Source organism: Rhamphochromis sp. 'chilingali' (assembly GCF_963969265.1).
Source record: "Rhamphochromis sp. 'chilingali' genome assembly, chromosome: 5".
NCBI classification, from domain to species: Eukaryota; Metazoa; Chordata; class Actinopteri; order Cichliformes; family Cichlidae; genus Rhamphochromis; species Rhamphochromis sp. 'chilingali'.
Window position 1 is genome coordinate 5,308,360 of NC_137932.1, and position 18,367 is coordinate 5,326,726.

The 18,367-nt window shown below is 41.0% G+C and overlaps 1 protein-coding gene across 2 annotated transcripts in view; it reads right to left on the reverse strand.

Moving 5' to 3' along the window:
* The window catches only part of LOC308397668 (MAM domain-containing glycosylphosphatidylinositol anchor protein 2), a 198,237-nt gene that overhangs the window by 15,456 nt on the left and 164,414 nt on the right, over positions 1-18,367 (reverse strand). For both annotated transcript variants that reach the window (XM_080883706.1, XM_080883705.1), the window contains exons 11-14: positions 18,076-18,224; positions 12,867-13,044; positions 3,265-3,285; positions 1,032-1,187 (exon numbers count right to left, since the gene is read on the reverse strand). In XM_080883706.1, coding sequence (XP_080739832.1) covers positions 1,032-1,187; positions 3,265-3,285; positions 12,867-13,044; positions 18,076-18,224 — 504 coding nt within the window. The remainder of the gene's footprint in view (positions 1-1,031; positions 1,188-3,264; positions 3,286-12,866; positions 13,045-18,075; positions 18,225-18,367) is intronic.

Genomic DNA, 18,367 nt, shown 5'->3' on the forward strand with positions numbered 1-18,367 from the left:
ACCACCATTTTTTCCCTACGATTTTTTTTCTTTTTCAAAGCAACTTAGATCACTTATGTTCACATTGCTCCCTCTTGATATGGAGGAGTAATGACATAATTACTCTGCTAATTGAATTGGTGGGGACAGGGTCACAATGCCTGCATTTTATGTTTTAATAAAACTATCAATATTTCTTTCCACTGCATTGATATTATATCGCAAAAGGAAGCCAATACAATGTACCGCCTCATTGATATTTTGTCTGACCTCTAGGGAGGGCTAACGCACAGGCAGATTGTGCTAAACAACAGGCCATTAAAAACAGCGACGTGCTGTTTTACAGTTTATGTATTTGGGGCCTTTTAAAATGCACCGATTCATCCATTTATTGTGATTATTATCTTTTCCTTGTGTTTTTCAGGAGATAACAAAGACCACTTGGCTTGGGCGATGTGTTAAAAACTTCCAACCAGCCACCCTGAGTGTAACAACTGGCAATAAGGATTGTGCGCACGTGTGTCGATTTCCGGAGTTCTCCCACTCCCAATGAACCATTTCCAGCAAATGCAATCATGGAAGAGTATTTTGAGAAAAAGAATACATAATCACCTAACTGGGATCATTTCGGTTTTGAACCAGACAAAATGGGCAATCTGAATTGTGCTATATAAATAAACTTGCCTTGCCTTAACTCCAATTGATGGGTCATTTCAACTAAAGACAGCTTCACTGACATTTAATCAATGACGTATTTTGTCAAAGAAAAAAAATCATGGAATGTGCGTGATGTGGGACAACTCAACCTGCCAGTTGCAATTACTACACGCCTTGAATATTTCTTTAGAGGTTAATTATTTATCAATTTCTCTCTCAAGGGCAGGCCATCAAATTAGCAAAGTAAGACAATGAGAATCATCTCCTCCATTAATAAAAAAAGAAGTAGACTCAGCCACTAGCTAAAACAAATATGCAATACTTTTACTAGGGATAAGCAATGATTGGCTAGTCGCTGCTTGGACATGTCAAGGGTGGAAGTTTGAGCTCCTTACCTTGCTTGGAGCCACTGTGATCACCACTAGGGCCAGTGTTGGGTGTATACTTGGTGTCGCGGGTGGCTGCACTGTGTCGCGTCCAGTCAAAATCATCATTCTTGTCCTGGGTGAACATGCAGATGGGCTCCTCCTCAAAGCTGCAGTGGAACTCTCCTGGTGAATGGAGAGTGAGAAGTTATAGTACACTGCTATGTCTTGAGTAGTGCGACACCTACTGTATATCTATGACATTTCCTGCGGCATGTGTGCGTGTGTGCATGTGTCTCGGGGGGATACATAGACCAACCCGAGTCCTAATTACATCATGCAATCTGGTGAAAAGAATTTCTATATTAAGATGTGACCTCTCACTGACTGTGAGGGAGGTGCCATTGAATGTGTTTTTCTTTTTTTCTTGACTACGACATGCAGTTCTGTTTTCTACTTAACCAGAGTCTATGAAGACAGAGTGCTCCACTGAAGAAACACCCAAAGGCGGTTTGTGTGTGCGACTATCAGACAGCCCACTACCGAAGCATGATGGATGACATTCAATAAACGCAGCCACAGCACAGTAAATAATTTCAAACTTAATATAAATCTCCTGTTAAAACATAATTTTGTGAGGTTTGGCACAGGTACAGTAGAAAACTTTTATCTGAATCAGGTGAGCCTCTTGTGATTTTGAACAATCCCCGACATCCCCCCTTTTTAACAGGTTTAAAAGAAAAATGGGGTGATTGTTCTCCAATGTTTCATATCCTCTGACCAGTGAGACTTCTTTAAACCTGACAACCGCCTTTTCTACCAGCTTCCATCTTCTCTGTCGTAGGTGTGCAGGTGAAGATATTAAGTCCCCCCACCCGTGACAACAAGTTCAATACAAGTGGAATGACTGAATGAGGGTGGAACGACGTTGTTATTGGTCACATGAAAGGGAATGTATAAGTGAATAGACTGTGATGATGAGTGCAAATCCCCATGCACTCAATTTAATGAAGGGGTAGTGGCTGGATCGACTCTGTCAAAAAGAAGAGAGAAAAAAAAAACCAAACGATGCAAAAAGCACCTGACCAGAGGACTTGGCGGTGCTAAGCGGTGTCCTCAAAGAGATAGCAAAAAACACAGCATTTAGATTCAGGACGCAGGCATGTGCTCTGATAAATATTCATTGATTTATTAAAACGTAGCTGGGAGCAGTTTGGAGTGGTGACCTTGAGAGGAGCGGGATCTGCAGCTTTTACTCAGGTAATGGAGGTAAAACAGACGTAGAGGTGTGGTGTGGGTGGATGGGCCGGGGGATGGAAGAGGGCAGTGATGCTGCGAGGCAGAGAGAGAGCGAGAGAATGAGCTGGAGCGAGAGAAGAAGAGGTGGTGGAGAGGGAAAAGTGCAGCAAGGGGCCGCGTTTGAGGCACTCTTGACTCTTCTCCTCATGAGCATGCAGATTTAAATGGAGGTCTAGCTCCTGGTGCTAGACATTAACGTCCCTATCCGCAGTGAGCTAAACTAAATGTTTTCGCCTCGTGCGCCTCAGAGAGATAGGAGGATTTGGAGGATAGGCAGAGGAAGGAGGCAGGGGGGAAGGGGAGGCATGCAGGTAAGATAGTTTCCTGGAGGGATTTGGATAATGATGTTGGTGATTAGGATGTTTGCTATTATGTTGGCAATGTTTCTGTGAACACCCACCAAAATATATATCTATAAAAATAAATAAACCACGATACAAGGCAGCACACTGCCGCACAGCAAGCAATGATTAAGTCTGGATTCTCAAGGCATGAATAATGTGAATTTGTAAAGTTTCAACAATGAAACAATGCGTCATAAATGAAGCTAAACATTAAAGAATATAAACAGCTATGGCACAAATGCATGCATAATTAATGCTCACAGAGCACAGAAGGTGCAAATAAACTCATGCGCCCAGAAACACACACACCCACACACACACACAGATACACCAAACGACATCCAACATCTCATGCAAACGCCGTGTCCAAAATGCACAATGTCAAATATCCTGACGCAAGCCTACCCTTTTCTAAAGGCAAGCCTTGCTCAATCATTGCTCATTTACTCCTGTTTTAGAGTCGTTTAAAAACATCTTCCAGTTCAATACTGATTATTTAAGTCGGCTCTCTATAGACGAGACAGTTACTTGGAGTATCCCCACTGTTTTCACAGCCGGTGTTGTGTCAGAAGGAGCACTCTGTCTGATGAGACATGCTAAGTGAGGTGCACATTACTTACTCAGGTGAGGGTTGATGGGAGCTGTGGAAGAGAAAGGCCAGGGATAATCGTTAGTACAAAAAATCTTAGCAGCCTGTCATTACATGAAACACTTATTAAGAGAAAATGTGCATGGAGGCACACGCCGACGTAAAAGAGGTCAACCTGTTGCACCTTCAGACTCTGTGTGGCTGCCTTGTGAGCTCTGCTATTCAGCAAGTAGCAGAGTATTACACAGGCATATATTAACCTTTTGTGAGCAACAAGGAACATATTATGTAAAGATATAGCAGAGAAATAAGAGCTTCAGTAAAAGTGGGACTCGTCTGTCTGTCTGTCTGTCTGTGTAGCCTCTGCTTTGCAGTGAGACAGAAACACACAGTGAAAGTGCTTACTAAACATTTCTGACCCATTTGTCATACAGAGCTAGCATGGTCTAACAGCCATGGCAAGACAGGTTTCTTTCTGGAGTGTGTGACCGCAGAAACAGAACACTGTTTGCAAAGTATCTGTGCTTCATCTCTGTAAAGCACTTTTGCCTTCTCACTGTAAAAACACGAAGGAAACAGACGGCACCAATCAACTCCCGCACTCAGAACAATGATTATTGAGCAGACACAAAGAGAGATGTCTGGGATTTGAAGTGGAAAAGGTGACAGCATTTATTCGCAGTCTGTTATCTAATGTAAAAGAGTGAGGGATTAGGAAGACCAGCCTGACCACATTAATAAGCTTATAGCGCAACTGCTTATCATTACTGCCATTTACTGGCTTTGCTGATGTTCTTGTCCAAGGTGACTTCCATTTAGAACACTAAGCCTATTTTATCCTTCCATTTAGGAGCCAATAAATCACAAAAATGAGTAATAATCACAAGTGTGTCTGCTAATCAGTTTCCTGCAACTTATATCCTGTCTTTTCAAACCCATCATTATGAAAACGCTAACGGAAATACACCGAGGACTTCTTTTGCATTCTGTCCACCTAACCACAGTTCAATGCTTCCCTCATTGATAATTTAAGAGGCTACTGCCGCAGCAAACACATAAAGGTCAAGGGTATCACACAGAGTTGCAGCGAGCCAGTTAAGTCGGCACTTCACTTTTTGCAGAGTAAATACCATTTAACCTGTCAAGAAGATTCATGGGCATTTTCATGATCGATTGCTGACCGGCTGAATAGATGCGATACATCAGCTTTACTACAAAACTATGTTGCTGGGTGATTTATGAAACCTTGCTGTTCATGGAGGGAATTGATTTTAATCCAACCAATTAAAGTGAGTAATAACAAATCATTCCTACAAAGGAAAACATGTAGTGAGAGTGGCGAAGTACAGTGGCGCTGATGAAACTGCTGTTTTTAAAAGCTCAAGTTACATAAAAAGGAGGGATTTCTGTTTATTGTTGTGTAACTCGTGGAAATGTATGTTTGCTCGGGGATAAAAGGGGAGATAGACAAAGACACATGCCGTGAAGCAACTAAAATTGCATTTTCAGCGCACACCTTCCTTGAAAACGCTTTAAGAATCTTTTATGTGACTGTGAAAATACTCGCCGCCCGACAGTCACTGCTTCCCACTGAATCTACAGTGGACTGCACAGAGCAGCACAGACTGCAGAGGGGGAGGAAATCATCCCGGCTGTTGCAGAGAAAATGTTTTAAATGACAACTTACAGCCTCGAGCCTGCGAAACGGATGCTGAGGTTTCCGACAAAACTCTATTCTTTCAGGCCCCCTCCTGCTCGCCGGCTCTCTCCATCTCAATGTCCCATTTCCTGTAACTCTCCCTCCCTCCCTCCCAAATCCCTCTTTCTTCCGATACTGTGGTTATGAAAATGTATTTCGTTGTCTGCATTTTTTTTTTTACCTGCAGCTTCCCTCGACTGACTCACTACGCCTTAATCCAATCCAAAAGAGTGTGTCTGCTCAAGCAGTGTCTCCATACACACTAAGGAAATCAAGCTGTGCACAGAGAAGGCCCAGAGGCTACTTTTACGACTGTTTTGCATGCAAACACTCTCTCCAGATCACACTTGCATAAAACAGATAATTTTACTTCCAGTATAGATGACTATATTGGATATGGGAAAACAAACAAGCATTAAAATAAACTGCGACAGAGCTCAGCTGTTGACTCGAGCGTTTTAAATGAAGCACTTTTTTTAAAGAAACGTTGCCGCCTTGTCTGTAACTGTGTCTGAACTCCTGAAAACAAGTAGCAGACTTCAATTGCCCTTCTTCAAATGCGCTATGCCGTTAAAGCAGAGATGTGCAAAACCCTCGAGCTCACTGCAAAGGCTTTAAAAAATATCCCAGATTTTCTTCTTAATGCTGCAGCACCCTGCTTTTCCCCCCATAGCTAAAAAGCCTCAAATAATGATTGAGGATGAAATGTAATTTTGATAGTTGTCAAGATAAAAACTCCCAGTGATCACACAGTGGAGTGAAGAGCGGATTTTTCTTTTCTTTTTTTTCTTTCAAACTTCTGTTATTAGAGCACATATTAGGTGCATGTCTGCCTGAATCCTGGTTTATACTTTTCCAGCTGAGAGGACAAAACAAGCTGCATGCTTGATGCATGAATGCCTTCCATCCAAATTGCCTAATTTTGATTGAAACACAAAGTGAGCTCATTGACCGCCAAAGGACATTGGTCCATGGAGGCTGTTCCGGATACAATCACTGACTTCATCTTGGCAGGATTCCCTGCCCACTGGCCTGCGGCTACATTACAAAGCAGCAGACAATTCCAAGGCTCCAGCCAAGTGTCCTCATAGACAACAGTGGCATGCCTGGTTTTATCCTTTCTTTTTTCACTGACCTCATATAATCCACACACTCCCACATTCCCATCAATCATATTTAGGGGTTATGGGTGCGTGCCATGATGTTCTGAGAAGGCCCTGTGTTGGCTCCACAGCTGCCCAACCATCAGCTGGAATAATGACAGTGTGGGTAAATGTAGTTCAGCAATCTTTCCCTCGTGTCTCCGTGACCAAAATAACAAGAGCGACATCACACCATTGTGTCCTTTTTTACAAAAGCCTACTGAGGATGCACTGCTCTGCACAAGTCCTGCAGTAACACACATGGACACACCCGAGCCATGCTGAGCCCCGTGCAAGGCTGTTCTTTCATTAGCGCAGAGGTGGGACCAAGTCATTGTTTTGCAAGTCTCAAGTAAGTCTCAAGTCTTTATCCTCAAGTCTCAAGTCAAGTCTCAAGTAATGTCAGGCAAGTCAGAGTCGAGTCTCAAGTCACTGGTGTAAAAGTCCGAGTCAAGTCACAAGTCTGAAACTTTGAATTTCAAGTCCTTTCGAGTCTTTAAAAAAAAAAAAGAAAAAATAATGTTGCAGTTATGCTAAATGTAAATATTAGACCATGTAATTTTAAAATCTGTGTTTTTCTCAACACATGACAAAATAGTGAACTTAGAAAATATACACAAATTGTGAAATTGCACCTCTTTAAAATGCAGCTCAATTAAACTTAGCTCCTAGAATAATTTTCACCGACAGTTCTGAGATAAGCTGCATGTTATTCTTGGATGCGGTTGTAGGACCAGCTTTAAAATCGCATGATAAAAATATCATACACATTAAAAAAAACTGTATCACCAACGTAGCCTGGACAACATTTGCTAGTTAGATGAAGTCAGCTATCTCATCTTAGCATATTTATATGCATATTTATAATCATACGGTTCTTGGAGTGAGTGCATACACTCATGAAGTTTAGTAACTTACGGTCACTGCAACAAGCCCAGGTACAGTTTACCGACGGATGGGTACAGGACCTTGAAATGCACCGTGTAGAAAGTAAAGACCATCGTACGTATCATAAGTTTACCAGTCTCACAAATCGTCGTCATAAATACACATTCCTTAACCGTTTATTAATAGGACCTTTGAGCTCAACGGTAATTAATTAGTAGTGGAAATAATTTCTGGTACCCATCACAGAAATGTAGCAGTGACAATAATACTGTATGCTGTAATCGTACTGGGCAATTAGTGATACAAAACAACTGTTTTATCCTGTGAATAAAAGTATGTGTTTTTGTCAATGTACCATAATAACAGAAGCGAAACGCAATATTGTGTCAGGACAATTCACTATTTATGCACAATAAATAAAGGAGCATAGCGCGACAATTTCTGTTCAGCGCCAGACTTGCTTGTAACCTATATCACCAATTATGTTATGAAAATGACGCATTAACTACAACAGCAGACTGACCTTCGTGTAAATGCTTGGAGCAGACTAACATGTGAGCTGGAGGGTTCTGGGACGTTATATTTGATCTTTGAATGGCTGCGATCCAGGCCATCCGTCGCGTCTTTGTTACTTCGGAAACGTGGCTTGAACAATTTCTCTTCAACGACGTAATCCGATAACAACCGATCTCTTTACCCGTCAGCTTCTCGTGGCTGTCATGCGACCGGCTATTGCAGTTAATAATACAACAGCTTCTTGACATTTTTGTGTTTCTTTTTATCGCTGTATAACTGATTTCAATTGAAAGCCTGCGTGCGCTAGTACCGCTTGCCACGAGTTCCCAGAATCCTTTGCGGTTCTACCCGTGAATGACGTCACATTTTCAATCTCTATATAATATGCATGTTAAATTTTATATTTGGGGTAAAATATCAAGTCTTTTCAAGTAAACCGGTTCAAGTCCAATTCAAGTCCCAAGTCATTGGTGTAAAAGTCCAAGTCAAGTCACAAGTCTTAGAACATTTTTTCAAGTCAAGTCTAAAGTCATAAAATTAATGACTCGAGTCTGACTCGAGTCCAAGTCATGTGACTCGAGTCCACACCTCTGCATTAGCGCACATATACATATATGCACTGATGGATTGGCATTCACTTTAATCTAAAGAACTAAGAAGTATAAATGACAGAACAAAGAAGACAAAAGGATATTTGATTTGATTTTATTGATTAGCATTCAAATATCTCAGTGAAGACAGAACAAAGATCTACCACAAAGCAAGAAAGCATGAGACAAGGCTAATCAAAAGGTATTGGCTGAAGCCATGTCATGTCACAACATGTTACAGCAGCAATCAAAACAGTTCAAATCATAAATATGCTGGTCCCAACTCTTCTACCAAAAACAAGAGTGGATTTCAAAGGAATGTCAAACGGAGGGACCATCCAGCTGAGCACGGGGAATCCATGAGTCATGCCTTGCACACTTGGTGAGCATAGATTAGCACGAAAAATGGAAACAGCAAGAATCAGCTAGCTCTGTCTGAATCTTTCAGGAGGTAAAGAATCCCAAACACCAGCACCTCTAAAGCTCAATAATTAATATGTCATATATCATTTAATTCTTACCAACTAAAAAAGAAAGAAAACAAAAAGAGTGAAAACCTCTATAGCTCAGAGATCTTTAAGGCTTTTGAGCAGTTGCCAGGCTAAAAAGAAACTCTGGGGAGTCACTGCTACAAGGCTAGCTGTTCAGTCTTTGTTCTAATCCAAGCTCACTGACTGCTGGCTTATATTTAATGAACAGATATGAAAGCTGTATTGATCTTGAATAAATGTATTCCTTTAAGTGAAAGTACTTTATAAAGCAGGACTACTGAGCATGTACAAAATACTGTATCAAAACAGCAGCTACTATATAGCTATAGCTGTAGCCAAGGACTGCGCTGCAACATGTGCTGTATCTTATTGGTCATGAACATGATTATATGATCAAAAAATGATCAAGGAAGATAGCTTCTGAGGGTTGGTACTATGTGCTGAAAGCTTTGGGTAGCTTAAAAAATATATAGATAAAATATAATCTGAATTCTCAGGTTAAAGCATGCTTCACAGCAACACAAAGAGACAGAACCTGGGACAGCTTTACCACTGAATCACTGCTGGTCAAACAGAAACACCCCACTTACAGTGAGAAACTGAATTTAATATAAGATTTAGGGAGTTTTGCCTTGAGGAGAGGTGTTGTATATGTCACTGCAAGGTGCATAAAAATGGAATATTAAGAAACAGCAGCAGTGTTTTACTGTGACACTGTGAGGGTTGACTGGAGGCTTAAACATTAAATCCTGTGTATTGGAGGAAACAAGAGAGGAAGAGAGACATAGTGGGAGGGGAGCGTTATGAGGAACACCAAACAGATGCTGAGTTTGTCACTGCAGCAAAATTTAAAAGAGCATCTTCAGAGCTTGGTGACATAGCCATTCTTCATCTTGCAACTGGGGACACTGTAACCGCTTTTGTGTTTTCGTGCCAAGTCACAGAAAAGCTGCTACCATCGACTTTATGTGGTTCAGAATGATTGCTCGGCCTTTTGGGCAATGATGGAAAAAACTTCCTCTAATGGAGGACTTATGTTGCAATTTAACACAGGGCAGAAATGTTCAAGCTAACAGCTAACAAACAGACAAAGCCGTGTTTTTTCTGTAGGTTTTCTTCATTTTAGGGTCACAAGGAGGAAGAGACTATCCCACCGTGCAAGGCAAACACATGAAATACGTTTATCGGTTGCTGTTCAACTTCCCATTTATGCAAATACTCAAATAAATGAATAATTGAATGCAATTACCAAAGTGTCTGCTGAGTCTATGCACAAATTTAGACTGGAAGAGCCAGGGCTAAAGGTTTACTCAATCCCGCAGCCTCCTTATGGTGAAGCAACATTGCTTGCCACAAATTAATCCAGTTAAAATTAATAAAAATGCAAAAGTCATTAAATTGATTAATTTGGGTTAGTAAACCTTATTTGTGCTTGGACCCTTTGGGAGTTTCCCAAACAGTCAAATATTGGACATGTCTTTGAATCAGGACAATAGCAAATGCAGGACTGCCATGAAAATGCTACCTTAGATTTATATACCAAAGACAGGACAGGACTTAAACATAGTGATTACATAGCGATAAATAGAAGAACTTTTATGACTTTTTTTTTTCAATTCACTGTAAATTTTCAAACCCATAAAGCCTTTGTGCTACAGCCCATACACAGATGCCCCACAGGTCCATGTTCCCCAGTGAGAATGAAACTGAAGTGATAATGGAGATGGTCCTGGGCTGTATTTCACACATCAGTCTCAGAGCAGAGTGGATACGGTTCAGCCCTACATTAGCCTGCTACCGTGGCGTTATGCTGTGTGTGGGAGAACAGAGCAGCCCTAGAGTGATAATTAGTCCAGCCTCTCGCTGGGCAGGCGATTTGCACGTCAGCATTGGCTCTCCTCTTTCTATCTTTTTTCTCCTTCTTCTTCTTTTATTAATTTGTTCCCCTGTATCTCCCTTTTCTTCCCAGTCCCAACTTGGCTGCCTCCATCACTCCTTCTGCGCTACTCCCTGCCTTAATTAGCCTCAATTCCCCTCACTTCGCTTCGACTGTATTCATTTGGATTCAACTCCACTGAATTCAATTCAAGGTTGACCGGGGGAACCGCGCAGTATCACAAACTACTACAAAAATAACAGCGGAGAAAGTTTATCTGCCTCTCTCATTTCTCTCCTTTTTCCCAATTCTCTTTGCAGAAGCCATGATGAGCTGCAGTGAAACTGAATTATTCACAACTGCAGCAGCACCACTCCGGAAGAACTTGGCAGTCAGTGATAGACAGAAAACAGTCAGTCACTTAGTTTCTGAAGATGTACATCTCAAGTACCTGTGCATCTGTTCACTGGTACTACTGGGCCAACTGTGGATACTACTGTAGTCTTTGTATTGTTTTTGCCAGCATGCCATCCCACAAGCTGGAGAATCTATCTCTGTTTGCAACCTGCTATTTCGTTCTGTAAAGAAATACAGTGTGTTTTGATGTATTCTCAGTGGTCGCAGTACACAAAATCCTTGTGATGTCCTTCTGGCTGCTATTTTTGGCTGCTGTACTTTTATCAGAGAGACTCTTCCGATTCAACCTCAGTTTAACCTCATTTGTTATTATTGCTTTATCTCCTTAAATCCAAGGCTACTGTCTGAGATGCCCACCTGAGAACCGTCGCAAGGCTATAAGGTCAAAATGAACAACCTTGAGCTCTATAGATGAGATATACTTAGGAGAATTTTGAAATACAAAGTCTATTTTGAGTCCTTTTCAGTCTGGAGATAACAACGAGTGACGATTTTGTTTCATCTGAATCAGAAATGTAAATAGAAGATTTAAAAAAAACAGCAATAATCAACGGGTCGGCGATCCAGATGTTACTGCTCCTGTTTTAAAAATTCTCGAGTGCAACTCTCATCTACATTTTGATGCATCAGAAATAAATCCTAGATGCATTTTAGTGGTGGCAGTAAAAGGTGGCCATTTCAGTCAGTGTGACATCCTTGGAAACCTTTGAAAAAAAACTCTGCCAGTTGGGTTTTTATAACAAATTCAACCTGGACTCAGAACAAGGGGCCCCAGGGAGGACGAGGTCAGTATGACTAGATGTATTTATTTATTTAGTTACAATTTTTCAACCTTTTTCTCTCTCTCTCTCCTGTAGCTCTTGCTTTTTTCCCTTGCTGTCCCTCAGGTAACTTCACGCTTTCTCTGGAGCAACGTTAGCACTGTAGCGATCTGCAATTACTGGCTGCACCAATCTGCGCTCTGCTTGTTGTTACAAACTGCCTCCACTTCCTTTGGAACCCGGCACGCTCTGGGCAGACGGCGTCCCTCCCTGCGACTGGTTTTGTTTTGTTGTGTGTTTCCCTGTTGCGTATTAAATCATTACCAGTGCTGCCGAGCTCTTCCAAAAAAGGGTAATTATTGCAGTTTTCTCTATAAAATCTGAGTATTTGTAAAACATTTTGTGGCTTGTTTTAGAAAATTGCTACATAATTATTATTACTTTTATTACTGTAGTCTATATAAAATAAATCAAATAAAATTATTACTGTTCTATCTGGCCACCGAGTGTGGGCAAATGTACAGTAAGATTTTTATGCTTTTCATGTCAGGGTCCATGTCAGGCATGGTGAGGGCAAGAACCTTTCAAAATATTTACAATGTGAAATTGAAAAGCCATTTATTATATGAGAAACAATCCGGGGGACTAATCAGATCCTCCGACAAAGACAAAAGACAGAAAATTGCATTGTTTTGGGAGGGGGGAACCGAGCGAAGGCAGCAAAGCATGACTCATCTCTGACCAGCTCTGTTTGGTCTTGTTACCCGGGCTACATGCTTGAGTCATCTGAAGCTTCAATGTCATGATGATCTCTCAAGCACAGACACAACAAGTCAGCCTTTGCCCCGGTACAGGGGAGAGCTGACTCAAGCAATGAAGGTCACTAAGAAGGGATTAGTCAGTTGATCAGCATCCATTTGGCTCAAAGGAGAAAAGAAGCAAAGCCGGCTGAATTCGAGCTGTCTACAGATGACTGAATGTGTTACATGCAATTCAAATTACTTCAATCAGTTCCCTTTTTTTTTTCCCCACTCGCTCTTTCCTCGTACGTCTTATGCAAAATAACTCATCATCGGATCCTTGTAATGACTGCTGATGCTACGGCGAACTTTTGATATCATCATTAGTGATGAACGTACGCCGTAAGCACAAACTTCAGCGGGAGTTAAAATCTCTTGTCTCCTTTACCTTGTTTTTATCTGTTTGCTGGCTGTCAAAACACTGAAACAATGGAAAAAGTATGTAGCGCTTACCACTGTAGGTGACGATACGGATGGCGGAGTCCCCCTCGCCGAAACGCGTGATGGGCGTGAGGCGCACCTCGTAAGACTCGGGCTTTATCAGCTCAGTCAGGTTATGCGTCATGAGCTCTCCTTTGTTGATTGTTCCATCCACTGGGATCTCCTGCTCCCACCAGCGCTGGAGCCCCATCTGTGTCGGAAGAAGAACCACATGAGGTTTGGGATATTAGACATTTGCTAGTTCTGTTTATAACTAACAGATTTTCAAATAGCAAAGTGTTCCTGCTGCTGTTGAGGATTGGTATGTTCCCCTTCACCCTTTGTTCTATTTTTCCACCTTTCTGCTCCACATCTGAGCAATCAGCATCAATATGATGCAGTATATGGTATACTTGACAGACTCCTCTTTTGTTGTTACCTCCCACAGCCAAGCAGTTGGACCAGCCTTGGGTTTCTTTTTCCCGTATTTTCCTTGCTTGTATCATTTGTTCTGACTGTTAGCTCATTTTACAGACCTTACCTTTTGCTTTCATGCACCATTTGCTTCATCTAAAGTCCTCCCATGCATGAACGCTAGTCTGTAAATAAAGATCATTTGGGTTCTTGTCTCTGTGAACTGTTCACACTTTTCAAAGAGCTGTTCTCAATACTGTACCAATAACAGATCACAGGGTCTCTAATGTGATCTCATGTGATGCATCTTCACTATCAGCTATATATAGGTTCTGTATGCAGATTTACCAAATAAGGAGAGTATGTGCCATGCAAAGAAAACACATTCTCTCATTTTCCTCCAAGTGTGACCACAACTATGTAGTCCTTTAACACGACTGTATAATGTTCCATTTCATCTGCCAATTAAGACCGCCTATAGGCATCTGTGCGATTCACCAATCTGCACGATCCAAGCTGCACAACAAAAACAAATTTCTTTTGTAAGCTGATGACGGTGAGATGCTCATTAACCATATTTACTTTCGAAGCAGCTCCCAGGGTCAGAACTAAAAGACTGCTATTAAGAAGCAGCAGACACATGTTTCTATTAGCAGAAGAAACATTATCGTAGGTTTTATAGGCATTTTGTAAGTACAGTTGTGTTCTGACTGTCTGCCTGATTCCTTTAAAGAATTTCTATCATGATGTTCTGCAATTTTTTATTGTTTTTGCCATCTCTTTATAAAGGGACCTTGAATTGCCACGATTTTTCTATCTTCTCTTTCAATAATGTGCAGCAAACAGGCAAACTCCTGGCTGACTTAGTTCAGGTATCACACAAACTTTAATTCCTTTTGTGCTTTCTGATATAATGCAACCCCTCTGAAACACAAACAGCAAAGCTAGATTTGCTGGTGAGGGGCGAGTGAAGGAGGGTACATTTTATCCTCGATTATCAGATTAACAGGGCACAAAGACAAGCGATCGCGTCTGCATCACAATTAGTGACCGTACCATACAGAAAGAAGTGCACCATTAGCGGAGGGAGACAGGGATCGAATGAATGAAGGTGTGACAGCATTGAGTCAGTGTGCATGTGAGGGAACAATACCAATTAAGTAATTACTTAGAGGCTGGATGAGCCGCAATTATGGCGTGCAAGTTTCCATCACCATTAGTTTGCAGGTAAATAGGGTCCGTTGTCTCTCTGCGGTAATTACAGAGAGCGCTCTAGCCCTTACCTATGCTTTGAAAATTTTTAACTTTCCCCTTAAGCACAAAAGGCATGACAGTTAATTGCCATAAATTACACAGTGTCAGCCTGTATGTGTCTCGTCCTATGTGTGTTTCAATCCGCTAAAATAAATGATAATATGGTGAGGATATTTGCTATTGTGATATATCATAATGATGTGAGAAACTGATCAATCAGAAACTGACTACTTAAGTTGCTGCTGCTAAAAGGGTGCTTGCAAGTTATTGAATCCTCGTGTGAATGAGTGTGAAAATGCTCTTTTTCACGTAACTTTATGTAAACCTGTATTATGTACTGCATGCATTATGTTGCTGTAGTAATTTGCACATGCCCACTGGTGATGAAGTACATTACTAAATAGGCTTTTATGTTTGGCCCTGAACTGCAGCCAAGTTCTCTATCTATCTATCTAAAGAAACAATTATTTAAAAGTAATTTTTAATGAATTTTTGGAAATAGATCAGATGTTTATTATGTTCAAAAGCTGTGGCTAAAACATGAATATGAGACTTGATGTTCATCCAGTTTGCTCAAAAATTCATACATTTAAATATAAATATTAAAAATTTTATTTTTAATACCCGATTTAACCAGTAAGCACCAAAAATGAAACATTTCATGTACCTTATCTCACTGTTGTTCACAAATGCCCGTGGCATTATGTGCTTATGTTCAGGTGGCTGTATAATACTGAATAAAATTAAATATACACATTTCTGTGTGTGTGTGTGTGTGTGTGTGTGTGTGTGTGTGTGTGTGTGTGTGTGTGTGTGTGTGTGTGTGTGTGTGTGTATGGCTTTTAATATTGGTCTTGGCTAGAGCTGCTTTATAAAGGTCTCCCCCCCCCCCCCCCCCCCCCTTATTAAAAACCAACAGTGCTTAAATATGCAAATCAAATCAAACTCTAAATGCTGACTGGAAAAAAACAGAAAAACATTCAACTTTTCAGACACTTTGACACATGCACATACTTACAGGCTTATGGATTCAGCCCCATTGTTTTGATTCCCATTAATGTTCACTGAATCCACACATTTGCACTCAATTAAGGCTTCTGTTTACATCCCATTAGCTTTCAATCTCCACATTTTCCCCACAGATGTAGAGAGCCGTATTGATTTAATTTCCTTTCACTGTGGCTGCGGTTCAGGAGGGGATTTATAGGAACTTAAAAAAATAAAAAATAAAAATAAAGCTGATCAAAGCGATACTAATAGACTTGAAGACAAACTCCAGAATAACCAACTGCTGACATAACGTTAGACAAGCTGATCTACTGCAGATTACTCGCATGTAGTTAGTATGACTTCTATTGATCTGCTTGCACAATCTGACTTGTCAGATCAATTGAAAAAGATGTAAAAAAAAAAAAAAAAAAAAAAAAAGGAGGAGTAGAGGCAGAAAAGGGAAAAAAGGGAGCCGCAAGATGGCAATACATGAGCTGAAAAAAAATTATCTTAGGAATGGAAACAGGCAATCAAGGTTCTGGACAGACTAGAAGGGCTTGAAGCCGCAAGAGTATCAAAACAAGGCAGATATAACACTGGTTCCTTGACAGGTGCAGCGATTTGTGTTTTGTGATTCTGACCGGTGCATGCCTTTCAGCTTTGGAGTCATTTCCATTTCCCTCCCCTTCAGTCGGACCGTCTCTCATGAGGGCACTGGGCGATAAGACGGAGCAGTCCATTACAGAGGCATAAGGTCTACCAGTTCTCAAGTATTAATTCAAAACTGAGAGAAAATGATAATGATTCTCAAGGAATGGCAGGGGAGCTGCTGCTGGTTCTATAAATAGAATGAAGCGGTGTAGTCCGTGTGCCAATGCTTTCTTTACTGCACCATTTTTTCCCTTTTTTCAAAAGGTATCTTTCTTTTTTTTTCCAATTTAGAAAAAGAGCCACTCCTCCTCCTCACTTCTTCTTTTTCATTTCCTCTTTGCATGCTGCCTCTGCCTCTTCTGGATTTCAACTTTTCTTCACCACAAGGCAATAAAAAAAATGTCATTATTGTCCTAAATCACTAGCAAAGGCAAAGACCATAGATAGTACACTATATGGCAAATGCCACAGGAAAAAGTCAGAATTTTCCCTTCAGTAAAGATTCTCTGACTCTGATTCTCATCTAAGACAAAGGAAGATTGGCCGTTTTACCTCGGAGCAAGCAGATAATGGTCCCCCAGATATCAAAGCAAGAAGGTGGAAAGAAATTAATTCGCCCAAACACAGATCTTCTTCTAAAACAGACTTGGGTGGTGATGCTCTCTCACTTGTTCTTCTTAAATAAAGAAATGCACATTAGATTGAAATGCTAATGTGATTTTAAAATTGCATTTGGTCCATTCTAGCACAGGTGCAGACTTTACAATCGTTACAAATGTGCACAGGACCAGCTGAAAATAGGAAAAGCAAATGTATATTCCTGGCAGGTTTTCAGACTAATCCCTGGCAAGTACACGGGCTCGGCAAGCACGACATAATTTATTACCAAACAGACCAACTGAGATAGTTGACAGAAAAATCACTGCGCTACACAAACATAACAGGTCTGAAATGTGTTCTCAAGCGTCAATTCCTTGAGGGTGTAGAGTGAGACAAACACTAAATTATATTATTCATTACAAACACAACTGTCAGGGTGTGCTCCCTAATTCGGAGCAGAAATTAGACGGATTTCACTCAAGCATGCGCCACATTTCTTCATCTTAAATTTTTTTTTTTTTTAATTGTTTTTAACATGGTTGCAGATGCGCCTCCATGCAGCAAAGGCAACGTGAAATTCTGCGGCAAGTTCAACATTTCAAAAATGTGTGGTGCTGCACCTGCTGCTCTAAATTAAAAAAAGAGAAAAAAGCAAGATCAAATGTGCATCGCCATGGAGGTGGGGGACAAGACAGAGAAAGAAGAGCAGAGAGTGGAAGGTGCTCATTGATTGCCAAAAGAGAAAATGTAACCACGCCATCCATCAATGCCGCCTGCCTGTCATGTGTGGAGCTTACTTGAGAGGCAGGAAAAAGGAACACAAAAAAAGCAAAAAATAGGAGCTATGCTCGCTACTTCTAGCTGCGGGGACCCCTTTCACTCTTCTGATGGAAAGCAAAAACAGAAACAATTCATGGAAACCACAGACCATGTTGAGCTGACTGCCCCTGACAGGTTCTCAGTGATTCCTGCTCGGCGCATGAAGGCTCATTCACGTCCTGAAAAACTACACAATAAGACAGATATGAGGTTTGGCTCTATCAATCGGGTACAACACGCAAGTGCGAGCACGCTGTGCAAAAGCTTCCATCGTGTGTTTAATTTGCCAATAAGAAAGGCTTTTACATGCCTGTCGTGTGGGATGACTCTAATTTATGTATGAAGGGTTGGAAAGAGGCTGACCAATACCCGTGACAAGTTACTGTACCAGATGCCAACATTTCATGACTTTAAGACTCATGTAGTGGCTCTTCTGGCTGTGATAGTAGCTCACAGAGAATAGAAGACTGAACAATAGGAATGCAAATGAGCAGGCACCTCATAGCAGTCTTACCTGTCTGATGCCTAGTCTGTAGGCAACAATACGGTCCACAGCATTTGGGTTCATCTGGGTCCACTGTAGCTTGAAGCCATAGACCCTTGGCCTGTTCTGCCACAGAGGGTTGTAGGTATCATAGTAGAACTCCGGGGGGTAGGCTTTCCCTAGAGAGAGAAATAATTAAAAATAATGACCATATTTATCACAAAACAGATCTAGTCATAACGAGACATCAAACCTTTGGGAATCAAGGGTGCGTTTAATCACGTGTAACTATCACAATAAATACGTTTCCCTAACTTTGTTA